Source organism: Rhinopithecus bieti, unplaced genomic scaffold (assembly GCF_001698545.2).
Source record: "Rhinopithecus bieti isolate Rb0 unplaced genomic scaffold, ASM169854v2 scaffold_15769, whole genome shotgun sequence".
Lineage (NCBI taxonomy): Eukaryota > Metazoa > Chordata > Mammalia > Primates > Cercopithecidae > Rhinopithecus > Rhinopithecus bieti.
This window is the reverse complement of record NW_016809129.1, coordinates 3,675,646-3,688,240: the sequence shown is the minus strand read 5'-3', so window position 1 is coordinate 3,688,240 and position 12,595 is coordinate 3,675,646. Positions and strand designations below refer to the sequence as shown.

At 34.1% G+C, this 12,595-nt stretch overlaps 1 protein-coding gene across 1 annotated transcript in view; it reads left to right on the top strand.

Moving 5' to 3' along the window:
• Positions 1 to 12,595, top strand: part of PIK3C2G (phosphatidylinositol-4-phosphate 3-kinase catalytic subunit type 2 gamma) — a 385,467-nt gene that overhangs the window by 36,910 nt on the left and 335,962 nt on the right. The window contains 2 exon segments of the mRNA XM_017888605.1: positions 1,668 to 1,738; positions 5,360 to 5,423. Coding sequence (XP_017744094.1) covers positions 1,668 to 1,738; positions 5,360 to 5,423 — 135 coding nt within the window.

Here is a 12,595-nt window from a genome sequence, read left to right as displayed (position 1 = left end):
ATTTACAGCAATAGATTTTTGCATGAGAAAAAAGAATTTTAACATTTTCCTTTTCCTTAAGGCCAAGGTGTGGCTTCAGCTTTAGGGAAAAGTTAAATGCACACTATCTTTCATGGACCATTACAGGAATTTTCCTCCAGCTTTTGTTTTTCTTCAAGATCTGTTAATAATTTAACAAAAAAATGTTTCCAATACATGTACCTTATGAAGTTATTTTTCCTCCATCCTATGGAGGTATTTAAATTTAAAAAAAATTTCTAGTAAAAGGTACTAAGACAAATACCGAAAATATTTCTGGAAACCAAATAAATTGGTTTTTAAATGAATATGATTATGCTTTCCTAGAAATATGTAAATAAGTATATTCTTTATATTCTTGCTTTGGTTTTAACTTCTGAAAGAAGGTGAGTACCAAATATTACAGTTCAAATCTTACTTTTTTATTTTTACTCTGTTTTTCACTTTCTGTTTTCCCTCTTCTTTTACTATGCTTTTCATGACTACAGTTTAGCTTTCTCTGTTGCAGAAAAAAGTTGTCTTGTCACTATCACACTTTTTATTTTAGCTGTCCCAGTGACTCTATATGTAAATTTCTAGAAAGTTAGACTCACATCTTCGTTTCTCAGCCATTCTACATAGTGTTTCTTTTTCACAACATGTAGTCAAAATATTGTTTTATAACAGTGACCTTATTCTTTCCATCTAACTTAGCTTTCTTCTTCCTCTTCACAAAACAAACCAATATAAAAATTAATTTACCTTTGACATTGGGCCATATAAAGGTTTTCCTTCTGATGTTTACTGTCCGAATCTCTAATAGTCAGTTTTAAAAATAGACTGTGTTTATTGACACACAAGATTACATACACCCCAGGCATTAAGGGACTCACTCAGATCTCAACCTTAATGCCACTGTGTGGCGAAATAGTGCAATTATGATAAGACATACTGCATTCTCTGCCTACTTGCAAAGGGTTTTCATTAATGCCCTGTTTCAGGAGAACTAGTCAAGAAGTTAAGGTATGAGTGTGTGTGTGTGTGTTGTGTGCACACACATACAGGCCATAGGCATGATATTTTAAGATGAGTAGTTCATGTTTATATAGGAAGAAAACAAAAGGCCAACTAACTCCTAGAATTTATACCTACCAGTAATTGTCATTAATTAGCATAATTTAGTGCTCATGAAACGGAAAGCTCTCTTACACTGACATTTTGGCAGCAAGATGTGGTGAAGCTGAAAAATGAAGGAGTTGATTATGTGTCTGCTCGCCCATCTGGCAAAATGTCAGGCTTTACACTGCCATGGCACGCATGGCCTAAATATGAAAAAAAAAAAAAGTTCATGTATGTGGGAGAAGTGGTGCCTAAAAATCTGCCTTCCTACTTAGTAGGATAATTTAGTGTTTGACCTTGGTGATGCCATGATGTTTTTCAACTGTCTTTTAGGCTTATTCTTAACCAAAGCTAAGCTTTCTGCTTTACTTTTGAAAAGGCTTATATAGTAAAGGAGAGTCTTGTAAGGTCTTTAAGACAAAATATAAACGTGATGAATGAGGGTTATCAAAATAAGTGAATAAAATGGCAGCAGGAAGTTACGGACCTATTTTTATCTGGTACTCATTTCTATTCACTCTATAAATATTAATATATTCTGCTGTCTACAGCATGAAGAGGACCACAGTCAGTTTTATCTGAACCAACTTCTAGAATTTATGCATATTTGGAAAGTATCCAGGTAAGACATTTTATATTTGTTGCAAGATTACTTTCTGATTGAGTTCTCAAATATCAAATCTCAATATTTTTCAGTTGATTGTAAAAGCTGTCCTTTCACTGGGACTGAGGAAGCTAATGTTCTTTTAATAGACACATTCTGTTAATAATTATCCATTCTTCAAAGTTATTCAGATATATTTAAAGAGCTGCTAACACTTTGCAGAACATTCTAACATCCATTTAAAAAAATCTCTGCTGCTGGTTATTACATTTTCAAGGACTTGTTTTCCTGATTCATTTTGTGAATTTGGGTTTGCATATGTCACTTGAGCTCTTTGTAAAACAATTTTAATACTTTGAAGGTAACCATCTCCTACTTAATTTGTTTCTGAAACTCCCTGAAAATAAATGGTATATCATAAATAGAGGAGTGTAAATTCAAATTGGAAAACTGGAGTGAAAACAAGTGAACATATCCTACTTCATTCTTATACCTAAATGTATGCATGTATTATTTGGAAGAACAGACTTATCAGGTAGGTAAAGTGGGAGTTTGGGTATATCTACAATTAAGGCTGTTGTGAGCTGAACCAGGAGAAAATGTAGTGTGGGAGATACAGGTCGTACATCTCTAAAGTAAAGCCTGATATAACATATCAGCTAAATTTACAATAGCAAAGACATGGGATCAACCCATATGCCCATCAGTGATTGACTGGATAAAGAAATGGCACATATACACCGTGGAATACTATGCAGCCATATAAAGGAATGAGATCATGTCTCTTGCAGGACGTAGATGGAGGTAGAGGCCATTATCCTCAACAAACTAACGCAGAAACAGAAAACAAAACACCACACATTCTCACTTATAAGTGGGAGCTGAACAATGAGAACACATGTACACATGGAGGGGAATGACACACACTGGGGCCCATCAGAGTTGTTGGGGAGGGAGAGCATCAGGATAAATAGTTAATGCATGTAGGGCTCAATACCTAGGTGATGGGTTGATAGGTGCAGCAAACCACCATTGCACATGTTTACCTATGTAACAAACCTGCAGGTCCTGCACACGTTTCCTGGAACTTAAAATAAAATAAAATTGGCCAGGCGCCGTGGCTCATGCCTGTAATCCCAGCACTTTAGGAGGCCTAGGTGGGCGGATCACAAGGTCAGGAGTTCAAGACGAGCCTGGCCAACATAGTGAAACCTAACTCTACTAAAAATACAAAAATCAGCCAGGCATGGTGGCATGTGCTGTAGTCTCAGCTACTCGGGAGGCTGAAGCAGGAGAATCACTTGAACCCAGGATGTGGAGGTTGCAGTGAGCTAAGATCATGCCACTGTACTCCAGCTTGGGCAACAGAGTGAGACCTCATCTCAAAAAACAAATTGATTAATTAATTTTAAAAATAATAAAATAAAATTAAGTTTAAAACATGAATAAAAATATGAGCTAAAATTGGTTTTAGTGACTCTGTTGGGTAATGATTTTGTGAAGTTATTATTATATATTTACATATATTATCTCATCTAATTCTTTCTAAAACTCTATGATAATGCATATTATCCTGTTTCAAAACTAAAGAAACTGAAGTTCTGAGAGGCTAAATAACTCTCCTAAGGCCATTCTGGTCATCAGTGGCAGGGCTACAATCAGGTCTGCCTGAAATATACAAAGGATATTTTCTTTCATTAAACTATTGTGTTTTTCCATGTGCCCTTCTCTGCCACCCTTCTCCCTAAAAATGTCCATCTTCACTCCATAAAATCATAGAATGACTAAGACTAGAAAGGACTTTAGACATAATCTAACACAAATTTTCGTTTTATAGGTAATTACAGGATTCCACCATAGATTTCTGTTGTATAACATATAAACAAGGTCTGTAGTTTCCTTTTCCAAAATAAATCTACCCGGGGCGGGGAAACAGAGAGAAAGGCAGAGAAACAGACATACACCTCAAATATGAGAAGTTTTTCAAAAAGCAGGAAATCCTTGGGACACAAAGGACTATTTTGAAAGGGTTGGTGGAGGGTTGTTGCACCTTTTAAGTCACTACTACCTGGGGGACAGAGAGGCAAGCCAAGGCTGTGAGAAGACAGTGAGAGAAGGAGGCTTTCATTCTGTTTTTGTCTTACCCCTGCCATAGCCTGCCCCCTAGCAGACATTGGATGGCCAGTGTGCAGTTGCAGGAGTCCAGAGGGTTAATGCAGGGCAAAGCAAAGTTCTGCTGTAGCAAGGAGTAGAGGAAACATGTCTGGTACAGCCTAGCTTCAGACTTTACGCCTCCACCCCTCCCTCCAATCCCGGGGCAGTGGATTACAGTCTGGGGTGATACCATCTCCCAGCGCTATTTCTTCTGTGGTAAGGAAACTCAAAACAGAAGTTCAAAAACTTGGCAACCGTCACACAAATATTTAATCCCATAGCCATGACTAAAACCAAGTATCTAACTCTCAGTGCTTATTCCACTTCCATCATGTTCTGACCCTTCCCCCCTTATCTTTCTCAAAGGGTATCTAACACAGAGACATTCTCAGCCTTATAAAGGCCACTGTAGAACTTTACTTTTGGGGATACAACACTTCTCTGCCTGCCCTCCTCAGAACACCGTATTGGGTCATCAAAAAAATCAATCACTTGATGGCAAGGGCTTTGATTTCAGCCCTTCTCTTTTATGACTCAACTTCCTCTTAGAAGTTGAGCAAATCACTCACCTTCACTAGTTCCTAGTAGTCTTTTCTATAAAATAGATACAATATCCAAAAACAAAGTGCTGAAGTGAGTGCATTCTTGATGATACTAGTAGTTTCAGGTTTTATATAAAACACTGCCATTGCCCAAATCTTTAGTTATTATTTTCCTCCCCTTTCATTGACTTTTACATATTCTATGCATTTTGTCTTTGAACTGACAGAGGGACTCCAACTAAAGTGATAATGTAAAAAAAATGAGAATGCAGCTACCGTAAAAATAATGGTGTATTTTTTCATGTTGCGTTTTTGAGTTGTGTGACTTATGATTCAATTTAAGTCAGGAGTTTTCAAGACAAATAAGAAGGTAAAGTCAATAATGTTTGGGAAAATAATTTTTGAACAGCGAAGCTCAGAAGAATTTCTGCTCAAATTGCATGGCTTCCCTAAGCATAGATAAAGCTGGAGCAGTAAGAGAAGCTTAGGAAAGAAAAATGCAGAGGTTTGGTGTCAGAGACAACCCCATGTATTATAAATATAAGCCATTAATTCCAAATGCAATTATCTACAAGATTTTGCATACTTAATATTTCTTGATGTTGATATATGCCATTATCTGCTTATGAATCCCTTTGCAACTTACAGTTTGAATTAAGGTAGTTTTATATAATGATCAGCCTTTGAGAGGTTTGGTTAATTTATCATGAATTCTTTGGAGTTCTAAGACTTTCAAATATGTTTGTAGTCTATCAAGTTATACAAACTTTATAAGGCACCATTCTGGGATGTTTTTAAAATTATGTCAACAATAATCCTTTTTATACCATGCCTACGATAGTATCATGGGCAAAACAGAATTTGTGTGATAAATGCTTGTGCTAAAGATAATGTAAGTTTTCCCACCCAATTTTAAACAAAGTTTCTATTTTTTATTTTCCAGACAATGTCTCTTAACAGTCATCAAAAAATATGACTTCCACCTGAAATATCTATTGAAAACCCAGGTATTGATGTTTGTTACTTTAACCATCAATTCAGTAAGCATTTTTAAAGCACCCACTACTTTTCTAAAACTGCAAATTTTGAAGATGACAAAAATGAATAAATCAGAGGATCTACACTTGAAAGGCTTTCATTTCAACCTGGAAAAATAGACGAGTAGAAAGGCATATGCAGTAAAGTGCTACAGCCGCTGAGGAAAGACTGTATGTATACAAGATGCATAAGAAAGAATGGTCAGTTTTTTCCATTTGAGCCGAATGTTGACAAATGAGTACTGCATGTGTCTCCCAGCCAGAGAGGGGCATTGTGAAGGAAGGTGGGGAGTAGAGATAACTTTCAGCAAAGAACAACATAAACAGAGGCACTTTGGGAGGCAGAGGCACGCAGATCACGAGGTCAAGAGAACCAGACCATCCTGGCCAACACGGTGAAACCCCGTCTCTACTAAAAATGCAAAAATTAGCCGGGCATGGTAGTGAGTGCCTGTAATCCCAGCTACTTGGGAGGCTGAGGCAGGAGAATCGCTTGAACCCAGGAGGTGGAGGTTGCAGTGAGCCAAGATAGGGCCATTGCACTCCAGCCTGATGATAGAGCGAGACTCAGTCTCAAAAAAAAAAAAAAAAAAAAGAGAGAGAGAGAGAGATCGAGAGAGATCGAGAGAGAGAGAGAGAAAAGAGTCAGGAGCCAGCCTGGTGTGATTAGGAAATTATGACATTTGAAATGGCTGTTCAAATGTTAGAGGCTGGAAAAAAAATCAGATGAAAGAAGCAGACAGGGGCCAAATTATGTAGGATCTTATGGACCTTTTATGGCCAATTTTATGATTTTCTACTTTGCCCGCTTATGACATGGAGCCATTAGGTAGAGTAGTAGAATGACTGATGAATGATTAGAAGGACATTTCATTAGCACAAAAAGATGATAAGGGCATGGACAAACACTCTACTATAGGGATGATATGAGGGGACAGATTCATAAGAAGTGAAAATGTGCAAATTATGTAATTTGGTGACATTCTATGTGCCAAGAATAACTCAGAATTTCCTGGCTGCTTACTGACTCCGTGGAGACATCAATTCACTATAATAGTGAAGAGAGAAGGTAGCATGGCAGAGGAGTGATGAACTCAGTACAAGGCTGTGGCAATTTGGTCACTTATTGGGCACTGAAGCTGTGATCTCCATTAGGCAGATTATTTCTTACAGCTTCTTCTTCCAGGGAAGGTTTAGCCTTCCACAGATAAAACATCATATTATTACAGAATATTGTGAGTCAGGGAACATTTTTTAAACAAGTAACTTTTTTCTTTCTGTTAAATAATTGATTCCTGATATAAATAAAAGGGTACATATCTCAGATAATAACTATTTGTAATATCAATAACATTAAATATATCTGAAAATAATAAATTCTACTTATTGATACAGATACTGAAATCATATGTGACTTCCACATAAATATCTAAAGACATGGAGATTACAAATACAAGACTTATGTTTCTCTGTAAAGTATAATCCTCTCACCCTAATTCTATTTTTCCTACTCCAGCCTGGTCTGAGTCTGTAAGTTTAAAATGTGGAATGTGAGAAGAATCCACAATTAGCTTGTTTTAAGTCTCATAAAATGTTATGGTTACTACCTCTAATTCAGCCTTGTGAGAGTCATTCTTTCTCATGTAGAATGTGAGACTTACCAGGTTACCAGGATATATTAAGATTTAATTCCTAGAGTATTTTTGTCTCTTTACTATGTGTAGATATACTTTTGAGGTTATGGTAACCTACTCATGAATGAATTTTAGTTATCTAAATGTCTCAGCACTGCTCTCATTTCATAGACGTCTTTTTTCACACACAAATGATTGATAATTTATAACAGTTCTTAATTTCCAAATTCAGAAGCTTGATCTTATTACTTATGTATGAAGCCTCCTATATTTCTAGTTCGAAAGAAACGATCGACTATTGTAAATTTTTCTAATATGACCTAAAAGTTGGCAAAATACCAAATAAATACTGTCTTTCCATTATCATTGGCAAATAGTAATCATCACTCACAGCTAAATTATTTTATAAATAGGTCACAGTGTATGCGATTTTCCAGATGAACTCAATCAAAACAATGAGCTCTTTAAATGAGATTTTTGCCTATGAAGCATCAATAGTAAGTACCTTAGAAATGAGGGCAGACTATAATATTATCAGTTCACAATTTTGTGCTTTCTATTTATTTGACAAGTACATTAAATAGCATGTCATCCTGTCCAAAACAGTGTCAATTGGAAAAACAATGTTTTTTTCATATCCCCCAAACTTGGATTATGACACATGATTTGAAAAAATAACAAGCATGCAGCTGAATAGGTCAGACATGAATATTATTGAATAATATGAATAAAGTACCAAATATTTTCTTTTCTCACAATTCTTATTTCAACATATTTTAGATGATGCCCATTTTAGGCCAGGCATTCTGGTTATTATGTCAGATGTCTAGTTTTGTATGTAATTTACAAAGAGCTTTTTTCACTAGACATTTTTTCCTCTCTTCTGTTCCATTAAAACCCTGAACTATAGAGAATATTTTTGAATTCATTCTGTATTCTTAATTTCATAGAAATTGAATAATATGAATCCAATAAGAATTTCAGAAAAATCAAGAATGGAAAAAAGAGCATCTCCCCATGCCCAAAAGGTATTACTGAATGCTTTCTTCATGTGAATTATGAAACTGTTTACTCACTGAAACCAAGAGAAATGGGAGTTCAAACCATACTCTGAAGTTGCCGATGATCTAGTTGGAGAGACAGCCTGTCCACATAAATAATATACATAATGGTGTCTACACAGAGCAAAGCAATATAAAACCAAATTGTAGCCTTGGAGAAAGAATCAACTTCTGATTTAAAATCACTTCTTCCTAGTCGTCTCTAATATGTTGTCTCCAAAATTCTTTATTAAAATGCCAGTCAGGATCATGGTAGGATATCCCTACCATGAATGACAAATTTACACTAGAATCTAGTAATTGCTGAATTTATTGTAAATTATATGGACCAGGGTTGAGGAAAATCAATTGATGTTTCAAAACTTGGTTTAGCTTCATGAAACATCTATCTAGTCAGAAAATAACTGAGAACCCCTAAGTCCTTCTCCATCTAGCCCATGACTCAGAGGCTATATACCAAGTAGACAACCAGGAGAATATGACATCTCTAGTGTTCAGGTTTAAGTAACTCAGTGAGGAGGGCAAAATAATACTTATTTCATACTTGCTCAAGACCAAAATCTAACTGTATTCATCTAGAGAGAGAAAGAAAATTTCATATATGAGTAGAAAGAAAGAGGACACATAGGGATTTTATATTTAGCTTGTTTTAAACTGAAGCTCTCTTGGTTACAAGCAAATCTATTGTTAGATTTTCAGAAGTTCCAATTTCAAGCATAATTTAAGCTTAATTGTAGTCTAAGACAAAATTTAGGAGCAGAGATTCCAAAGTCAGATAAATGTATAAGTCAACCCTCCACCACTACGGAAGTTTTGTATTCAACCTTCCTCAGATTTATATGATTCATCGCTAGAGTGAGGATAATAAATATAATATAGTGATGTTTTAAATAATTAATGAAACAATGGATATAATGTTCTTAGTATAATATAGTGATGGAAGATAAAATGTTTTTAAGAAAAGATAAGTACCCATGTTTCTTTATTGTTATTATTGCTACCGCTTCTATCACTATCACTCAAGTAGAGGATTGTATAGGATCCAGAAGAAAATTTTCACAAAGTTGATTTGCATTCAGAATAGAACATAAGAAAAGGTGAGAAATGAGCAAAAAAGTGTAATAAAATCAGATAAAATTAATAGGTAACAAGGAGCAGTTGCAAGGTTGCAAAAGAAGCCAAGGAAATAAAGGCAATAAAATCAGAGCACAGGAAAATGAAGCACAATTGCAGAATTGTAACTAACCTTAGCAGAAATAAAGCATAGATTGAAACTACTAAAAGTCAAAGCTATCACGTATAGAACACTCTCAGACTTCAAGAAGTATAAAAAAATTAAAAGTAGATTCTCAAAGTAGAAGATAATCACTAGCCAACATAATTTGGGTTGGGCTAGTGAGATGAAGAACAGTAGAGTGTTTTGTGCGAAGGAATAACATGATATGACATTCTACTGGTGATTTATGTGGTAAATTATATAATACATTAAGAACACACAATTAAAGAATAATAATAGAAAAGCACTCTTATTAAACAATAAGTTAAGGAACAAAATATTTTTGATATCATACCACCTGTTTGCCACTTCACGTCTCCTCTCCTCTGTAAAAGGTCCTATTTGATGAAAAGTATTTTGTAGCTTTTCTTTATCATTTCATCACCAAAGTTTATATCCACTAGCAAGATAAGACATTGATTTTCTTTCTGAGGTCTCCATGAATGGAATCAAACTATATGTACTTTTTGAGCCCTGTATCTTTCACTCAGTATTATTTGTGAGATTTATTCACCTTGTTCCATATGGTTGTTATTAGTTCATTTTCATTGTTGTATAATATTCCATTAAAGGCTGGACCTCAATTTATTTATCTCTCCTACTTGTTGGTGTATATTTGAAATAATGTCAAGAGGTTTTCTAGAGCACTTACCTAGGGACATAGATTTACAAGGCAATACCAAACACTTTTCTAATGATATTTTACCCATTTCACAATATATGAGAGTTCCTGTTGCTCCATTTTCCCGCCAACCTATAGTATAGTCCAAATTATAAATGTTTGCCAACATTAGGTATATGTAATGCTATCTTTGTATCAACTTTAATTTTCTGACTCAAAATTCATACTAAACTCATAAAATTCATGAGTGTTTAACCTTTTTAAAAAATGTAGTATTCAACTGCCTTCTTTTATAACTTCCCTGTTCAAACTTCTGCTGACATTTCCACATTTCTGTAGATTTTTCAAATAGGTTTATGGGAGTTCTTTATATATTTACCCTTCCTTCAGTTATGTGTATTGTAAATGTCTTCTGCCATTTAGGGACTTTTCACTTTAATTATAATGTCTTATTTTATTAAGTCACTTTTCTTAAAGTTTGATTTATGTAAAATAAAATGCACCCATGTTAAGTGGGCAGTTTGACTAGTTTTCAAAATGTACATAATTATGTAACAACGGGAATGAAGACACAAGGTATTTCCATTACAAGAAAAAATGCCAACAGCCTGTTTACAGTAAATCCCTCTCATCCCAGATTTCACACACCAAAAATTTATTTGCTCTCAATTTGGTTTTCTTTTGCCTTTACTTGACTTTTATATAAATGGAATCATATATACAATGTAAGAATTCTTGTGGCTCTACATCCTCACCAGTACCTGTTATTGTCAGTGTTTTAATTTTAGCCATTCTAGTGACTATGTGGCAATATTTCCTTCAGTTTTTAATCTGTATTCCCTCAATGGCTGATGATGCTGAATTACTTTTCATGGAATTACTGCTCATTTATATATTTTCTGCTATCAGGCGCCTGTTCAAATCTTTTGCCTATTTTTAAAGTTGAACTATATATTCTCTTGTTATCAAATTGTAAGGGTCCAGAACGTTACCTGGATATCAATTAAAGGCCAGAGACAAGGAACCGTAAACTCTCTCCTGCACATGACTAACCACAATTGTAATCATTCTAATATGTTCCAGAATAAAGTTCATTGTGAGGTGTAGGACATATGTATTGAAAACATTGTCTCCCTGTCTGTGACTGGTTGTTTGTTTATTCGCTTGCTTGTTTATTTCATTTACATGCCATTCAGAAAGCAGAAGCTTTTAATTTTTGTGAAGTCCAGGTTTATTTTTACTTTACAGTTTATGCTTTCTTATCATATTTAATAAAGATTTGCTACAGAAGTTTGCATACTATATTTTTCAATACTATTTTTAGTTTTAGCTGTTCATTAATTCTATGATCCATTTCAAGTTACAGTTCTAGTTCTAGACTCCCTATTCTGTTTCATAAATCTATATGTCTATCCTACTACCAGTCAACATTGCCTTAATTACCATATGCTCATGGAAAGTCTTGGTATCAGGCAATATAAGTTCTCCAAAATCATTCTTGTTAAAAAAATTTTGGCTATTCGAAGTACTTTGCTACAATTGCATTGAATACATAGATTGATGTAAGGAAAATTGGTATTTTAAAAAATTATATTTTCTAATTCATGAGAGTTCAATTTAATCTGATCTATTTCTTCATCTACACAGTTTTCTTAAATCACTCAGCAATGCTTTATAATTTAGCGTAGAGATTATGCATAGTTTATTAAAGTTATTTCATGTTCTTGTCTAATAATTTAAATAATATTTTTATATTATTTTCCAATTGTTTGTTACTAATACATGGGAATAGAACTGACTTTCATATATTGACCTTATATACTATGTCTTCTTGAAATCACTTTTATATCTAAGAATTATTTTTTGGATTCCTTAGGATTTCTACATATACAGTCATGTCATCTGTGAAATAATTTTATTTTTTCCTCTTTAGTCTATAGCCCTCTTATTTTTTTACTTGCTTTATTATTTAATACTTGTTGAGTCTCCAATAGGATTTTACTAGAAGTAAAATCGCCACCTTGTTATTTTGAGGGAGAACATTACAGTCTTTTATCATTAAATGTAAAGTTACTTGGAGGTTATGTTGTAATATAAAAGTTATCTTTTACTGGGTTGAAAAGCTTCTTTCTATATCTGGTTTACTAAGAGCTTATATCTTGAATGGATTATGAGTTTTACTGAATACTTTTGTGCATATGTACAAATGCACATATGGCTTTTCTCTTTTATTCTTTTCAAATTTTAAAATCTTTTATTACTAGTATAATTATACTTACTAAGAATTTATAATCTTTCATATATTTCTAACTTGAATTAACTAATATTTTCTTAAGGATATTTGCATCTATATTTATGAGGGACATCAGTTTTGTTTTATTTTCATATAATATTGTTAGATTTTGGTATAAGAGTAATGCTGGCCTTGTAAAATATTAGGTAAGCTATTATTCTCCGTGCTTACAGTGGAGCCTGTGGTACCATGACATTTCCCTCCGTGTAGGGTCCTGCTTCATCCTCAGCTTTTTTTTTTTTTTTTTTTTTTTTTT